Raw genomic sequence first — 13,275 nt, forward strand, 5'->3', positions numbered from 1 at the left:
GATGTCAGGATGGGCCTGGATTCCCCTTGGAGCCCCCAGTGATGTCAGGATGGGCCTGGATTCCCCTTGGAGCCCCAGAGCGATGTCAGGATGGGCCTGGATTCCCTTGGAGCCCCCAGAGCGATGTCAGGATGGGCCTGGATTCCCCTTGGAGCCCCCAGAGCGATGTCAGGATGGGTGGGACACCAGGAGGTGTTGGGACAGGAGATAAAGTGCAGGATGGAGCCCAGCACCCACGGGTGCCAGCTCTGCTGCCTCCTGCCCAGCCCAGGGAATGCCCAGGAGGAGCCCAGCAGCTCCAGCCTTCCCCAAAAYCCCATCCAYGGACCGTGCCASRGTGTGGGACGGGCACAGGAGAGCASMAGGCAGAGACTCGCCAGCATCAGCGCCTTTACTTCTATTCCACAGCACACTCGCGTTACAGACACGCCCCTGCAGCCCCCATCCAGCACTAAGGCACTTCAAAAACACATCAAACATTTCTCCCAGGCCGCAGCTGCCATCCCCAGGGTCCCTGTGCCCGCAGGCTCAGCGCAGTGTCACCAGCTCCTCGGCAGAGGTGGGGTGGATGGCCACGGTGTTGTCCAGGTCGGCCTTGGTGGCCCCCATTTTGATGGCCACGGCGAAGCCCTGCAGGATCTCGTCACAGCCCAGCCCCTGCATGTGCAATCCCACCACCTTGGACAAGAGGGGGACACAAAAGCCAGGCTSAACTCTGGGCTCTGGTGCCAGGGGAGYTGGATGCCAGSCCMWKGGGRSAMRAGRRSASMSMSMSMSRTSYCYSYYKKYCCCCCAGTGCCCTCCACTCACYTTCTCMTCCTTGCCAACACACACCAGCTTCATGACACACTTCACCTTCCTCTGGGTGACAGCATAGTACAAGGGAGTGAAGGAAGTGCTGTAGATCTTCACGTTTTCCCTCCCGTGAGCGGCCACGGCCTCCTCTGCAGCAGAAGCCACGGAGAGCGGGTCAGAGGAGGCACAGGAGGGACTGACTTGGCAAAGACCAAAACATCCTGCCATGCAGACAGCAGCTCTGAGCCGGTGTCCCCAGCCTGTCCCCACCTTCGGTGAGTCCCACGGTGCCGATGGGCGGGTGGCTGAACACCACRGTGGGGATGTTCTCGTAGTCCAGCCGCGAGTCCTGCTTGCCCTCRAAGAGCCTGTGGGCCAGCTTCCTGCCAGCTGCAATGGCCACTGCGGGGAGGGATGGGGAGCCTGAGCCACGGGGGCACGGTGTGGCACCCAGGGGGGAGGGAAGGGGCATGGCCACAGTACCTGGGGTGAGCAGGGCTCTGCCACACACGTCCCCGAGGGCGTAGATCCCTCTCCTGCTGGTGTTCTGGTACRCGTCCACCACTATGTGACCCTGGGCATCCACCTGCACACCCTGCCGTGGCAAACAGCAGCCATGCTGCTCCACGAGGGACGGGACTGTGCCAGTGGCCACTCCCAGGTGGGGGGCAAGCGGTGAACATCACGCTGTGACAAGCTCTGGTTCCCAGGGTGACCCCACAGACCCCTGGGGCACCCTCCCCAGCACAGAAGGGACAAGGGATGTGCTGCTCCTCACCACTTGGTCCAGGCACAGCCCCTCGGAGTTGGGCTCCCGCCCCACGGCCCACAGCAGGCAGTCCACATCCCGGATCACCCCCTCAGTCGGCTTGTGGCCGGGCACTGCTGAGCTCACTGTCACATCCAGCAGCCCACACGAGGACTTGGTGACCCTCTTGACCTGCAGGGAATGACAGGASTGCAGGAGAAGGTGCTGCTCCAGGGACTTGGAACAGAACACGTTGCAGAACCAGGGATGGAGCCAAAACCACAGCTCAGCACGCTGCCCTGCCCACCCAGGAGGGATGGGATAAGCCCCAGGGCTGCGGGGYGCGTTCCTACCTGAGTGTGCTTCCAGACATCCACCCCGGTGTTCTCCAGCTCCTGGGTGCAGTTTGAGCTGATCAGGGAGTCAAAGGTGCGCAGGACCTGGGCAAGGATCCCCAGCCCTGTCAGGTGCAGGTTCACCAGCAAAGGCACTGCCTGGCAGCCCAGCAGTATTTCCCAGGGAAATACTACCAGCATTTCCCTGCTCCCGGGACCCAACAGGTTCGGAGTGCTTCTGGTTAACAAACTCCTCTGTTTGCTTCTCCATTATTTTCTTTTCCTTTCTTCCCCTTTTCAAGTCACAGCTTGAAACAAAGCTCGAGGGATTAGGTGCCAACTCAGACCCTCCTTTACCAGGAAGTGACAGCCAGATAACCCCAGCAGGCTGGGATGGGACAGCTGGGGACGGGCAGTGGCACTACCTTGTCCTGGCGGATGAGCAGGGAGGATTTGGAGCCCAGYGTGGACAGGATCCCCGCAATCTCCACAGCGATGTAGCCAGCCCCGACAATGACGCTGCGCCTGCGGAGAAGCGGTGACGCCGTGTGCAGGCACACGGAGCCCCGGGGGCTGCAGGGATGAACCCCACTTTACCTGGGCAGCTCCTCCAGGTCAAAGAATCCATCACTGGTCATCCCCAGGCTGGCACCTGCAAAGCAGAGACCCCTTCGCACCCTTCACCCCTCCCCTTTGCCCTCCCAAAGCCTGGTGAGCTTTGGCAGAGCCCTCTGCAGGCTGGGAKCCTGGGAATTGCAGCAGCTCACCAGGAATTTCGCTGTCAGAAGGGACGGCCGGGCGCCCACCCGTGGCTATGAGGATGTGAGGGGCCGTGTACTTTTTCCCATTCACTTCGATGGTGGGCTCAGGATCAGCRGTGAACTTGCCATAGCCACGAATGATGTCGATCTGAGCCTTAGGGAGAACAGTTACAGCATTATCAGTTACATATATACAYATATGTATACATATATATATAACAGTTACACATATATATATGAGCCAGGGCTTCCACAGCTGAAGGACACCCAATTAAAGCTGGGAAAGTGGCCAAAAATCCGTCACCTTTGCCACCGGGGTTGCAGGATAAACACATCCCACGCTCACCTTCTTGACATTGYTCTCGTAGATGTCGTTGAGGCGTCGCACGTACGCATCACGCTTCTCCTTGATGGTCCTGGAACAGAGCAGGGAATGCTGTCACCGCCACCAGATGAGCCTCAGAGCTCAGGAAGGACCTGGCACTCAGTTCAYAAGGTGGTGATCAGTCAAAGGTCAGACTYRATGATCTCAGAGGTCTTTTCCAACCTTAATGATTCTKKGAACTCAASGCCTCTTTTAAGTGGCAGCCACACCACAGAATAAAATGTGACCCCTTCCCCAGCAATGTGCAGAGGGAAAGCGTGTGCCTGCTTTCCATGCATTTGTCTTTTCCAGAGTTTCTCCTGCAGCCACTTCCCTCTCCCACTTGTCTTAAGCACARTGAGAATCCTGGCCAGGTCACCAGYTCTGCAGAGCGCAGGGGAAGCCTGGCAGGGGACAGGGACCCCTCTGAGGCAGACAATAAGGCACTGACCCCCAGGGGACACTCAGTGGGAGATGATGATTTCCAACCAGTCTTTTCCCTCCTTACCTCCAGTTAAACTTGACACTGGGTGTTTCGAAGCCGTAGTCAGCGTGATCGTGGATAAATTCTGCATGAACCGCCGTGTTCCACATCACCTGCCCGCACAAACTGCAGCTTGGCTTGGGAACACTGATCCTGGGATAACCCCTGCCATGTTTCCTGATGGCTCACCCCTGCCCAGAGCACCCAGGGGACACAGGAGTGACCACGTACCCTCCGAAGCCTTGCTTTCTTCCCGCTCCTTCCTCCCCACACCCTGTGCCAGCACCTCCCTGGAATTTGGCAGGCACCCACGCCAGACCCAACCCAAGCCACCAAAGGTGCCACTGGAGCCACTGGCAAATCACCCTTACCTTCTTTGGCACGCACCCAACATTGACCTGGGGGGAATAAGAGCAAGTCTCAGTGTCAAGGCCCAGTTTTACAAAGGCAATGTTCCAGAGAGCATCCCACGTCAGGTTGGTGCTGCATCTCAGCTCTCTGCCCAGGAAAACAAAGGCAGGATTACGGGTTCCTGGCAAAAGAGGGGTGTAACCGCCTTGGGAGGCTCAAGCTCTTGCGGTTTGTCTGTTTTCCTTCACTTCCTTGAAAGAGGATCTGGAAGGTGGAGCTTTCAAACACAGGGTTTTTCCACTGATAAACTRGAAATAATTTACTAGGAGAAAGGTGTTTGCCATCTCTTCCTTGCACTTCTGGGAGTATGACAATTTTTTCAGCAGAATACACATATGACATTAAACTGGAGCTTGTTTGAGGAACCCGTTTAGGTTCTGGCTTGTTCCCAGCTCTTGAGTTCTGCTTTACCGCCTTTCAGTGGTGCTATACCGATCCAGGAACCGCCAGCATCCCAAGGCTTGGAAAGGGCCAGGAAGAAGCTGCCGGGAATGGGGGATTCAGATCCGTCCTGCTTCGACCYGACAAGGCAGGTCCTTGCACAACCCTCGGACACAGCGGAGGCCGATTCCTCCCTCCTCTCTGCCTTCCCGCACTGCGATCGAGCTCCACCACCATCCCCGGTGTCCCCTGCCCGTCCCTCCCCGCCCGGTGCGGGTTCCCCCGCCAAGGACTCACGCAGGTACCGCCGAGGCGCCGCGGCTCCACCAGCGCAACCCGGGCACCGAGCTCAGCCGCTCGCCGGGCCCCCGCCAGCCCCCCGGAGCCGCCTCCCAGCACCAGCAGCTCGTAGGCTGCCGCCGCCATCGCTCCCAGCTCGGTCTGGCCCCGCCGCTCCGCCCCGCCCCGCCCCGGGCCCGCCCCCGGCCCCGCCCGGCGCTGCACGACACCACGTGTTGGGGCTGACAACGGCGAGTTTATTGGATCAGGTACAGCGAGGGTTGCAAGCACTTCCAGGACAAATATACAGAGGGGAACGGGGCGGGGGAATAACAAAAGAGAGAACAAAATAAAGCAAAAAAACCCCAAAACAAACAAAAAANGGGGGGGCAGGAGCAACACAGAGAGGGGATAGAGCTAAAAAGGGAACGCTTTTATCTGGGTTATGACAACGTACTCCCAAGCAGGAATCGCTTCCTTTCTCCAGTTAAGTTGAGCGGTCTTTCCAATAAAACAAAAGAGTGGTGGGGGATGAAGTTAGTGTGCACTTCCCTGGAAAACAAACTCTACTTCATGCCAGTTAAACACTAGAACTAAAAATGTACAAAGAAGCGTCAAAGGAGATGAAGTGTTGTTAAAGAGTTACCTTTTCCTCTCTGAACAGTCCAGAAGGAAAACTGACTACAAATACAGCAGGCAAACTGACTTTCGGGCTGATGGGCATGGGAGAGAGAAAGAGAGTGTTGTAAGGAATTCAGTCTCAAGTTGTGCTAAATGCTCTTCGTCCTCTGTATGGCACATTTTGGTCCATGATGGGGATTTAAGTTGAGACGAACCCTGATTTCTTACAGAAACGTGTAAATATTGTTGCTCTTTTAAAATGCCAGGTGTACTTCCTTCTACAAAGGTTGGGACAGGTTTATAGGAAGTAGTCTGGGGTACGACGGGTAACATGAGGCTCTCCACGACGAGGTGCTGGGTCAAACTGGAGGCTGCAGGAAAGAAAAAGGGATCACTTACCCTCCTCCACAAGTCCTTTTCCAATGCCATGATAAATAGCAAACTTGCTCTCCTGCTGCTATCGCTCTACTCACCCCAGCTGCTTCCACATCAAACATTCCAAGTCCCAAAAGAAGAAGTCATGGTATTTAAAACCCATCAGAGTGACCCAGTGGCCTGTCACTGCCACACTGTCTCATGGGAGCAGCTGAATACACAATTCAGACYCTCTGACCCACCTTTACAAAGCTCAGTGCTACCAAAGATTGAAACAAATATATAAATCCATGTATTTCTACTCTCTCCATGCAGCTCAGACCATAAAGGGATTGAAGTGCAAAAGCTCCAACTCTCCAGACAGCCAGGAAGAGTAGCTCTTAGGAGCTTAACTTATTGCTTACTTTAAGGCAGAGAACACAAAAGCTAATTCCAGAGTGGTCTGAGCTGGCTTTCCATGGAAGAACCCCTTTGGAAACCATCAGCCATTCCTCACAGACTGGTTAGGAAGAGAGCCCAGCCCARGGCAGGATACTCACAAGGAATATTTTAAAGTGTCATCTAGTTCCATGATAGCAGCCTGGTTCCCACAGCGGTAGCAGTAATTGGGGGCACTGAAGATGGTCACCACATTCCGGTCGTGGCACCAGTTGTAACCCTGCCAGGAAGAAAGAGAGAAAGAGAAGCTCTCTGTTAAACCTCAGCCTGCCCAAAGTTCCTCTTCAGGTCTGAAACTCTCCGAGGCATTTGTGAAACTGGAGATTTCCAACTGACTCAGTTTCATTTCAACATACACTCTTTACCACAAGAAGCAGCAGCAGGTACCCGGCAAAACCAGCTTCCAGCAGTCTACAGGAGATCATCCACTCCTCYCTCACTTGTCATTATGGACTATACTACAAAAAAGCCTTTGGATTTTTAGGGATGCCTTTGGCTTTCATCCACCACAAATGACAATTTGCCTGCTGGATGTCAGTGACTTCTGACACAGGTTCTGCTTAAGGGATCTACCTGCACTGGATTTTAAAAATACTTCAGCTCCATTGACCTACCTGGCATTTTTCCAGCAAGACATCCAAGAATAGACTGTTGACAGCCAAAAATGGCATAATCCCTGTCACATCTGACTGCTGAGTACTACGGGACGGGCTGTTGGATGGAGCAGCAGTCAAAGCAAGAGCAGCCAGAGCATAAGAAGATTATTCCTGCCACAAACCTGGTGCGACACAGCCCCTGTGGCAATTTGCTTGGAGGGGGAAATTTACTTCAAAAGGGCAGAACATCCCCTTATTTAGGTTGCAGGTCAAAGCACGTAATTTTATGTTGTGTATTGTTTTCTCAGCATTAAAGCCTCTCTTTGCTACTCACCTTTGTAAGGTTTAGGTGTCAACAAACCCATGAGCAGAAGGCATCCCAGAGGAGACCCCGTGGACCCCTGTTTTGTTAGCCCTGGCTARCAGAGTGCTTGCCTTACCTCCATGACCAGCTGGTGAGCACGGGAGACCAGCGTGAGCCCATTGGCGTGGTTAAAGGTTTCAGAAATATCCTGCCCGAAGGTGTAGCCAGCACCACGTGGAGAAATGCCCCAGCCACCGCGGTCATCCGGATCYGACCACAACAGATCGCACATCGGACCCTCGGGGAAGATTAACAGTTCTCTGTTAGATCACCAGCAAGATGTTTTATTTACAGGAACAAGGACTGCCAGCACGCCCTGCTGGGCACAGGGCACAGGAGGTATTTACTGAACACACATCTGCAAGCCCCAACCACTSCCACCACAACTTCCAGCTGCCTGAGGAACTCCAAGCGTGGTTTTTCTGTCCAGATCTCAGGCCCCAGAAAGTTATACCAAGGTGAGACAGCACAGAAGGATGGACTGTCATGGGAGGAAGGATTGTGACAGTGCAGCTTTACGGGGCGTTTGTCAGCTCACAACCACATTTGTTATGAGGCTGAAGATAGTAAACACCTTCCCCTGCCAAATCCTGCCCTTTGAGTCAGACTGAAAGCCCCAAAATCCCRTGATTCTGGGGAAAACAGCTATGAAACCCCCACAGCTCTCCTTCTGTAGCCTCCTGTAATCAAAGCACACTGACTCGTGCGTGTTTTACCCAAATGTTCATCTGCTCCAGCTCCTGGAAAGGCCATAATCCAAGTGTAACTGTGTGTTTGAAGGGATTGCAATGTGAGCATATATTTGCATTTTCCATAAATTTCTGAAGCATTTCTTTTCTATTACCTCGTGTGGAACTTCCTGCAGGCGGTCCAGAGCCCTGATATGATCCAGTGTATCTATGGATGGAGAGAGGCCACCGTGGAGGCAGAATATCTGTTGCAGAAAAAACAGAGCAATCCATTAAGTGCATATTGTTAAGAGCAAAATGCTTCCCACACCAGCTGGGTTTAACTCTGGCTGGAGTTATAAATGACTGGTAACAATCTCACCCTCGGATCACAACTTAAACAAGCTTGTCTGGGACTGTTCATACAGACGTGAGACAACACAGCCTGCAGAATTCTATGGAAGGGAGCATTTTCCTTATCCCAGGCTTACCTGGCCATCTACTAGAGCTGTGAGTGGAAGGTAATCAAAGAGGTCTGTGAAGTACTTCCAGACGTTGGCGTTGCCGTACTTGCGCAGGCACTCGTCGTAGAAGCCGTAGACTTGTGTGATTTGCCTGCTCTCGTGGTTGCCCCTCAGTATCGTGATGCGCTCCGGGTACCGCACCTGGGGATGGACAAGAAGCTGCTTTAACATKGGCTGGAAAGAACCAGGAATGGAATATCACAAACAGCAGCCAAGCACTCTGCCCTCAGCACRTGTCCACTGACATGGATCAATTTACACCCTACGCTCGAGCCAATGGGAGCATCAACATGAGAAGCGAATCATTCTGGAGAAAATCGCTCCAAACTCAAGGGTTTTGCCCCAGATCTCTAAAAACGTACCTTCAACGCCACCAGGAGAGTCACTGTCTCCACTGAGTAATAGCCTCTGTCCACGTAGTCTCCCATGAACAGGTAGTTTGTGTCTGGAGACTTCCCACCGATCCTGAAGAGCTCCATAAGGTCATGGAACTGCCCGTGGACATCCCCGCAGACGGTGACGGGGCAGCGTACCTCTTGYACATTTGATTCTTTTGTAAGAATTTCTTTAGCCTGGCAAGAAAAGACACATTCAGGACAAAAAGGTAGGAAGCTCCTCCAGAAGGAGGTGATGTCATGCCACTGCATTCTCACTGGAAACCCAGTTTCATCCCCGCTGCTCAAGCTGGCCATTGGAAAGAGTTTGGTGGGTGAGCACAGACAAGGGGTGTTTCCCAAATCCCAGTGCACGAAGATATGCAGGTTTGCTACACCGAGGCCAAATTCCCTTGCCTAGGGCACATTTTGCCTGCCAGAATTCCAATCCTCTTCCAAGCACAACAGTTTAGCAAGTCACACACAACTGGAAAGCAAARACAGAGGCAATTGGAACATACGGAGCCATAACCATCCTCCCTGGCCGTACCCAGCTGGCAACAAAACAACCACAGATGGAGGGATGGCATCCCTGGATTTAGTCATCTCTTCTTCCCCAYCCAGCAGTTCCTCTGCTAATTACAACCATGCAATGTAGCCTATCTGCACCACCTCATTATCCTTATCAAATAGCAGGTTTGTTGTGCTGTCTGCAGCTGACTGACTGATGCTGATCGGCACTCCAGGCATATCTGAGGCACAGGGAACACCCTCAGGACAGCTCCATCTGATCTCAACAAAAGGGCTGCAAGATAACCAGCACTGTGCAGTCACCAGCAGGTGATGATCTGGGTATTCCTGGCCACATGCCTTAGTTTRGGATGAGGTAGCTCCCACTTGGTGCTGCCAGGAAGGAGCTTCTTCCTGAGAATACACTCTGTGGTCTCTGTGAGGACACCTGCGCTCCCATTCCAATGTTTGCTTCTTGTCTCTTTTAGGAAAAACATGGATTTGGAAGGAGTAACTAAACTCCAGGCAGCTGGGACATTTTGGAGTGCATCCAGCCTACTCTTTGCACAATCCAAAGGATGGGACCCTGATCCTGAAAGTCTCATCCTGCCCATGGACTTGACATGGGGTCTGCCTTGCACTTCTGACATGACTGGGAACTGCTGAACATGTTGTATTTCAGTGCAGTAGTAGCACTCCAATTCTGCTCCCACATCGTTAAAAGCATTTATAGCGCCTTCTGAGAGCTTCCACCCTCTGGGAGAGACAAATATAAACCCACAAAACAGCTGCTCTGTGTGCTCTGACTGTTGCACAAAGCAACAGGCAGGGGTTTGTTCCAAGCTGGAGCTCAGCAGGGCTCCTTTTCCACAGGAACAGGGCAAATCTGCTCACTTAAAATCAGTCCTAGGAAGGTGGACCAGCCCASCTCCTGAAATGCTGGTTCTAGGAGAATCCAGAAGTTTCCCTGATGAGGAAGGAGGAGCTGGCAGGTGATGAGGAGCAGCTCCTTACGCTGCCAACCAGCTGTTCCCCTGCAGCCCATTTTAGCTCACCCTGCAGACACTCATCTGTGCATGTGGACAGATCCACTCTGTCATTTTAACTCTGCAGAGCTGGTTTAGATCAGGCTCAGGAGTCCCAGTTTGCCCTCACGTGATGATTTTCTAATGCAGAACAAGACTCTGAAAATCTTCAGCATCAATAAAAACACCCCAGAAAAGCAGTGACTAACCAGTGCATCTGCCTGCAGTAACACTGAAATAAAATGGCTTAAAATAAAAAGCATTATTACAAAGCAAAAATAAAAACCTCTGATGCAAACAGGCTGCCTGGCATCATCATCACTTACTTAATCCGGGAGGCTAATAAATAACTATGACTTCAAGTCAAATTTTAGCTACCTTTGTTGTAGAAAACAGTGACTAATGGTCTCAGCTTCCTGTGCATCTGTCCCACTTGTGCTGGGTGAAAACCATATCCAGGTCAGGATAAAAAGCWGCAGCTTTTAGGTGTTTTTATTAAATAAACCAAACCAACAGTTGCCATGTCTGTTAAGAGACTTTGAAGAGCAGCCTATTTGTTGGCTGTGAGCTTTCCCATCACCYCAAGTCCTTTGGTGCTTTTCAAGACCCTTGGAGAGTGGAACGACTCCTCTTCTTCTGGAAGATTAATTCCCTGAGCTCCACCTGACCCTTAGGGGCTCCTTCTCTGGGAATCTGAAGCCAACAAGGAGTTTGGGATCAAAATTCACCTGGACCCTCATCCCACCAACTGCCACAGCCCAAACTATTGTGACAACAAGTGGGGCTGAGGATRTAAAACCTCAAGGAGCACAGCTGGAATGAGAACCAGCCAAGTGAGACAGAGGGCAGAGGGATGGCAGGGATGGAGCTGTGCCACCCTTCAGGAAGGAGGGAGAAGGGGACATCCTGGAGCCTCTGCCAAGATGCTCCACGAAGTACCTGAACCAGCATTCCCCAAGATGAGCATCACCACCAGAGAGATGAAACATTCCCGGCCACAACACAACATAGCACTGGGAATTTCATGCAACCAGATTGTGTTCCCTCACTTGCAAAGAACAAGGAGAGGGATGGTTATGGATGGCTGCTTGTTTAATTCAGGAGAYAGCCTTTTCCTTGCCTTCTTTCATATCCCATTTCATTGTCTTCAGGAAAAACCTTGTGCCTGAACTAAGCAGGATGGCTCTYAACTCCCTCACCTGCACCCAAAGTGCAAGCTCCAGCAGTGATCAGAATGACTGTCCTTCTATTATCCTCTGAAATTCTGCAGGACTGGAGCTAATTTTCCTTTTACAGACCACCAGAATGGGAACAACATTGTCATGTTGAGGGGTGGCACCTCCATCACCTGCATGAACCACACAGGGATGATCAGCTTCAAATRATGTCATTGGGCAGGTGAGGACAGAATGTCACTTTTACAGCTGCTAACTGCAAGAACTTTTAAGAGTGCAGAATCACTTGGCACACTTTCATTGTGTCCAATCCTTCAATCTCTGTACTTTATGCCAGTACTTAAAACCAAGAATGGCCCACACAGATAACTCTGGGATTCTAGTGKTTTTTTTTTTTTTCGCCCACTTCATTTTGGTTTGTTTTAGTACTGAGTTCTCCCACCAAGTGAAACCTTAGGCAAGAGGTATTACTGTGCTTGCCCCCCTTGAAATCAGCCCCAAAAACGGGAGTGTTTTGGAGAAAAGGATTTCTTCAAATATTGTTTCAAAGAAACCAACTAAACCAGCTTTGTGGGAGGGCTGCACACCCAAAGGTTTTTGTAAGCTCCTCTCCTGGGTGACACAACCACTCCCCAAAACTTAAACAAGCCAAGTCAGAGCACGGCACAGTGTTTCCTTCATGCCCCTGTCGTTTCCATCCATTTCCAGCAGCCTGGAAGAACGAGGWGCTGTGACAGATGACACACCTACCTGTCACCTGCCACCTGGAGGACAAACAACCTCCCCAACCTCCAGCTGAGCTTTCCTAGCCAGCTTCTCCCTACATCGTGTGCATTCTGTCTGCTGGCATTGTCCTTCAGCTTCCAAAACAGAGCACTCACAACTGCAGCTTCCCAAACAGCCACAGCTCCCTCACAACTGATAGAGCTCTGGAGAAAGAAGCACAAATGGACAGCCCCAGTCCCTTTTTTTTTGAGATTAAAAAAAGGAAAAGCAGGGAAGAAAACAGAAGCAGTGTGGGGTTAGGTACATGTGGGGATCACTGCTGGAAGCATCTGCCAAGGAAAATCTTCAGTTGGTCACAGACTGCAGTGTTGAGGGAGTGTTCACACAGAGCTGCTCAGATAAAACCCACCACCAGTCTAAGGATTTTTCTCCTGATGTGAAAAAAAGGTTCTTGCCAGTCTCTACCAAACAAATCCAAGCAGGCATTTGCCAAGGACTGTCCAAAGCACAGTCYAGAATAGCAGACAGTGTCCTTTATCTGACCATTCCTCTTTCTATTTTGGTCCCCCTCAGCAGGCTGCGAGYCTCTGTTTGGGTCTCACCTCTGCCCCCTCTGCTTCCTGAGATCCACCTCGGAAATCACAATTTCCTCACCGATTTGGGGTTAATTTTCCAGCATGAGGCTCCTCCATGTTGTGTAGCRYACCMAGACGTCAGACACCCCACAGACAAYACCCGGCTCTCGCAGTGTTGGATACCCCAAAAGCAGCATCCTGGTTACCCAATGTCCCATCTCACAGGAACCACCCCAGTCATCCCCAGCCGGATATCCCACACGCAYCACCCAATGCCCGATATCTCACGTGCACCACCCGATCTCCCAATGCCCGATATCCCACAAGCACCACCTGCTCTCCCAGCGCCCGACACCCCACCGGCCGCATCCCTGTGTCCCAACGCCCGCTATCCCACAGGCACCACCCGGCCTCCCACAGCCCGCTATCCCACCGGCCGCAACTCCGTCTCCCAACGCCGGATACGCCACARGCACCATCCAGCCCTCCCAACGTCCGGGCGCCGCACTCACCTTCTCGCAGAGGCTGCGGACCTGGCTCTCGCTCAGTTGCCGGCACTCGTTCAGCTGCTCGATCCACTGGTCCAGCTCCTTGGCGAAGCCCTTCTCCTCCATGGCGGGGGCCGGGCGGGCCCCCCGAGGCCCGGGCCCGCCTGTGGGTGCCGGCGCCGACGGCCGGGGACGCGCGGCCCGCTCGGGTCGGCTCCGCTCCGCGTAATGGCGGCGCCCCCCGCCTGCCGCGGCTGC

The 13,275-nt window shown here is 52.8% G+C and overlaps 2 protein-coding genes across 2 annotated transcripts; both read right to left on the minus strand.

Moving 5' to 3' along the window:
• Positions 1–369: 369 nt before the first annotated feature.
• GSR (glutathione-disulfide reductase) lies at positions 370–4,738 on the minus strand. Its single transcript, XM_057386526.1, has 13 exons — positions 4,577–4,738; positions 3,859–3,885; positions 3,512–3,600; positions 2,986–3,055; positions 2,646–2,793; positions 2,476–2,530; positions 2,304–2,403; positions 1,897–1,983; positions 1,574–1,735; positions 1,279–1,390; positions 1,066–1,197; positions 811–944; positions 370–678 (listed from the first exon to the last, which is right to left on the minus strand). Exons 1-13 carry the CDS (start codon positions 4,703–4,705, stop codon positions 529–531), a joined length of 1,395 nt encoding a protein of 464 aa, XP_057242509.1. The 5' UTR covers positions 4,706–4,738; the 3' UTR covers positions 370–528.
• A 207-nt stretch (positions 4,739–4,945) lies between these two features.
• Positions 4,946–13,268, minus strand: PPP2CB (protein phosphatase 2 catalytic subunit beta). Its single transcript, XM_057386524.1, has 7 exons — positions 13,042–13,268; positions 8,507–8,716; positions 8,112–8,285; positions 7,797–7,886; positions 7,029–7,190; positions 6,094–6,212; positions 4,946–5,550 (listed from the first exon to the last, which is right to left on the minus strand). The coding sequence occupies exons 1-7, from the start codon at positions 13,141–13,143 to the stop codon at positions 5,478–5,480; spliced, it is 930 nt and encodes a 309-aa protein (XP_057242507.1). The 5' UTR covers positions 13,144–13,268; the 3' UTR covers positions 4,946–5,477.
• Between the last annotated feature and the right edge of the window lie 7 nt (positions 13,269–13,275).

The sequence above is a fragment of the Malurus melanocephalus genome, unplaced genomic scaffold (genome assembly GCF_030028575.1).
Source record: "Malurus melanocephalus ecotype Western Australia unplaced genomic scaffold, MMel_1.1 scaffold_980, whole genome shotgun sequence".
Taxonomy (NCBI): Eukaryota; Metazoa; Chordata; class Aves; order Passeriformes; family Maluridae; genus Malurus; species Malurus melanocephalus.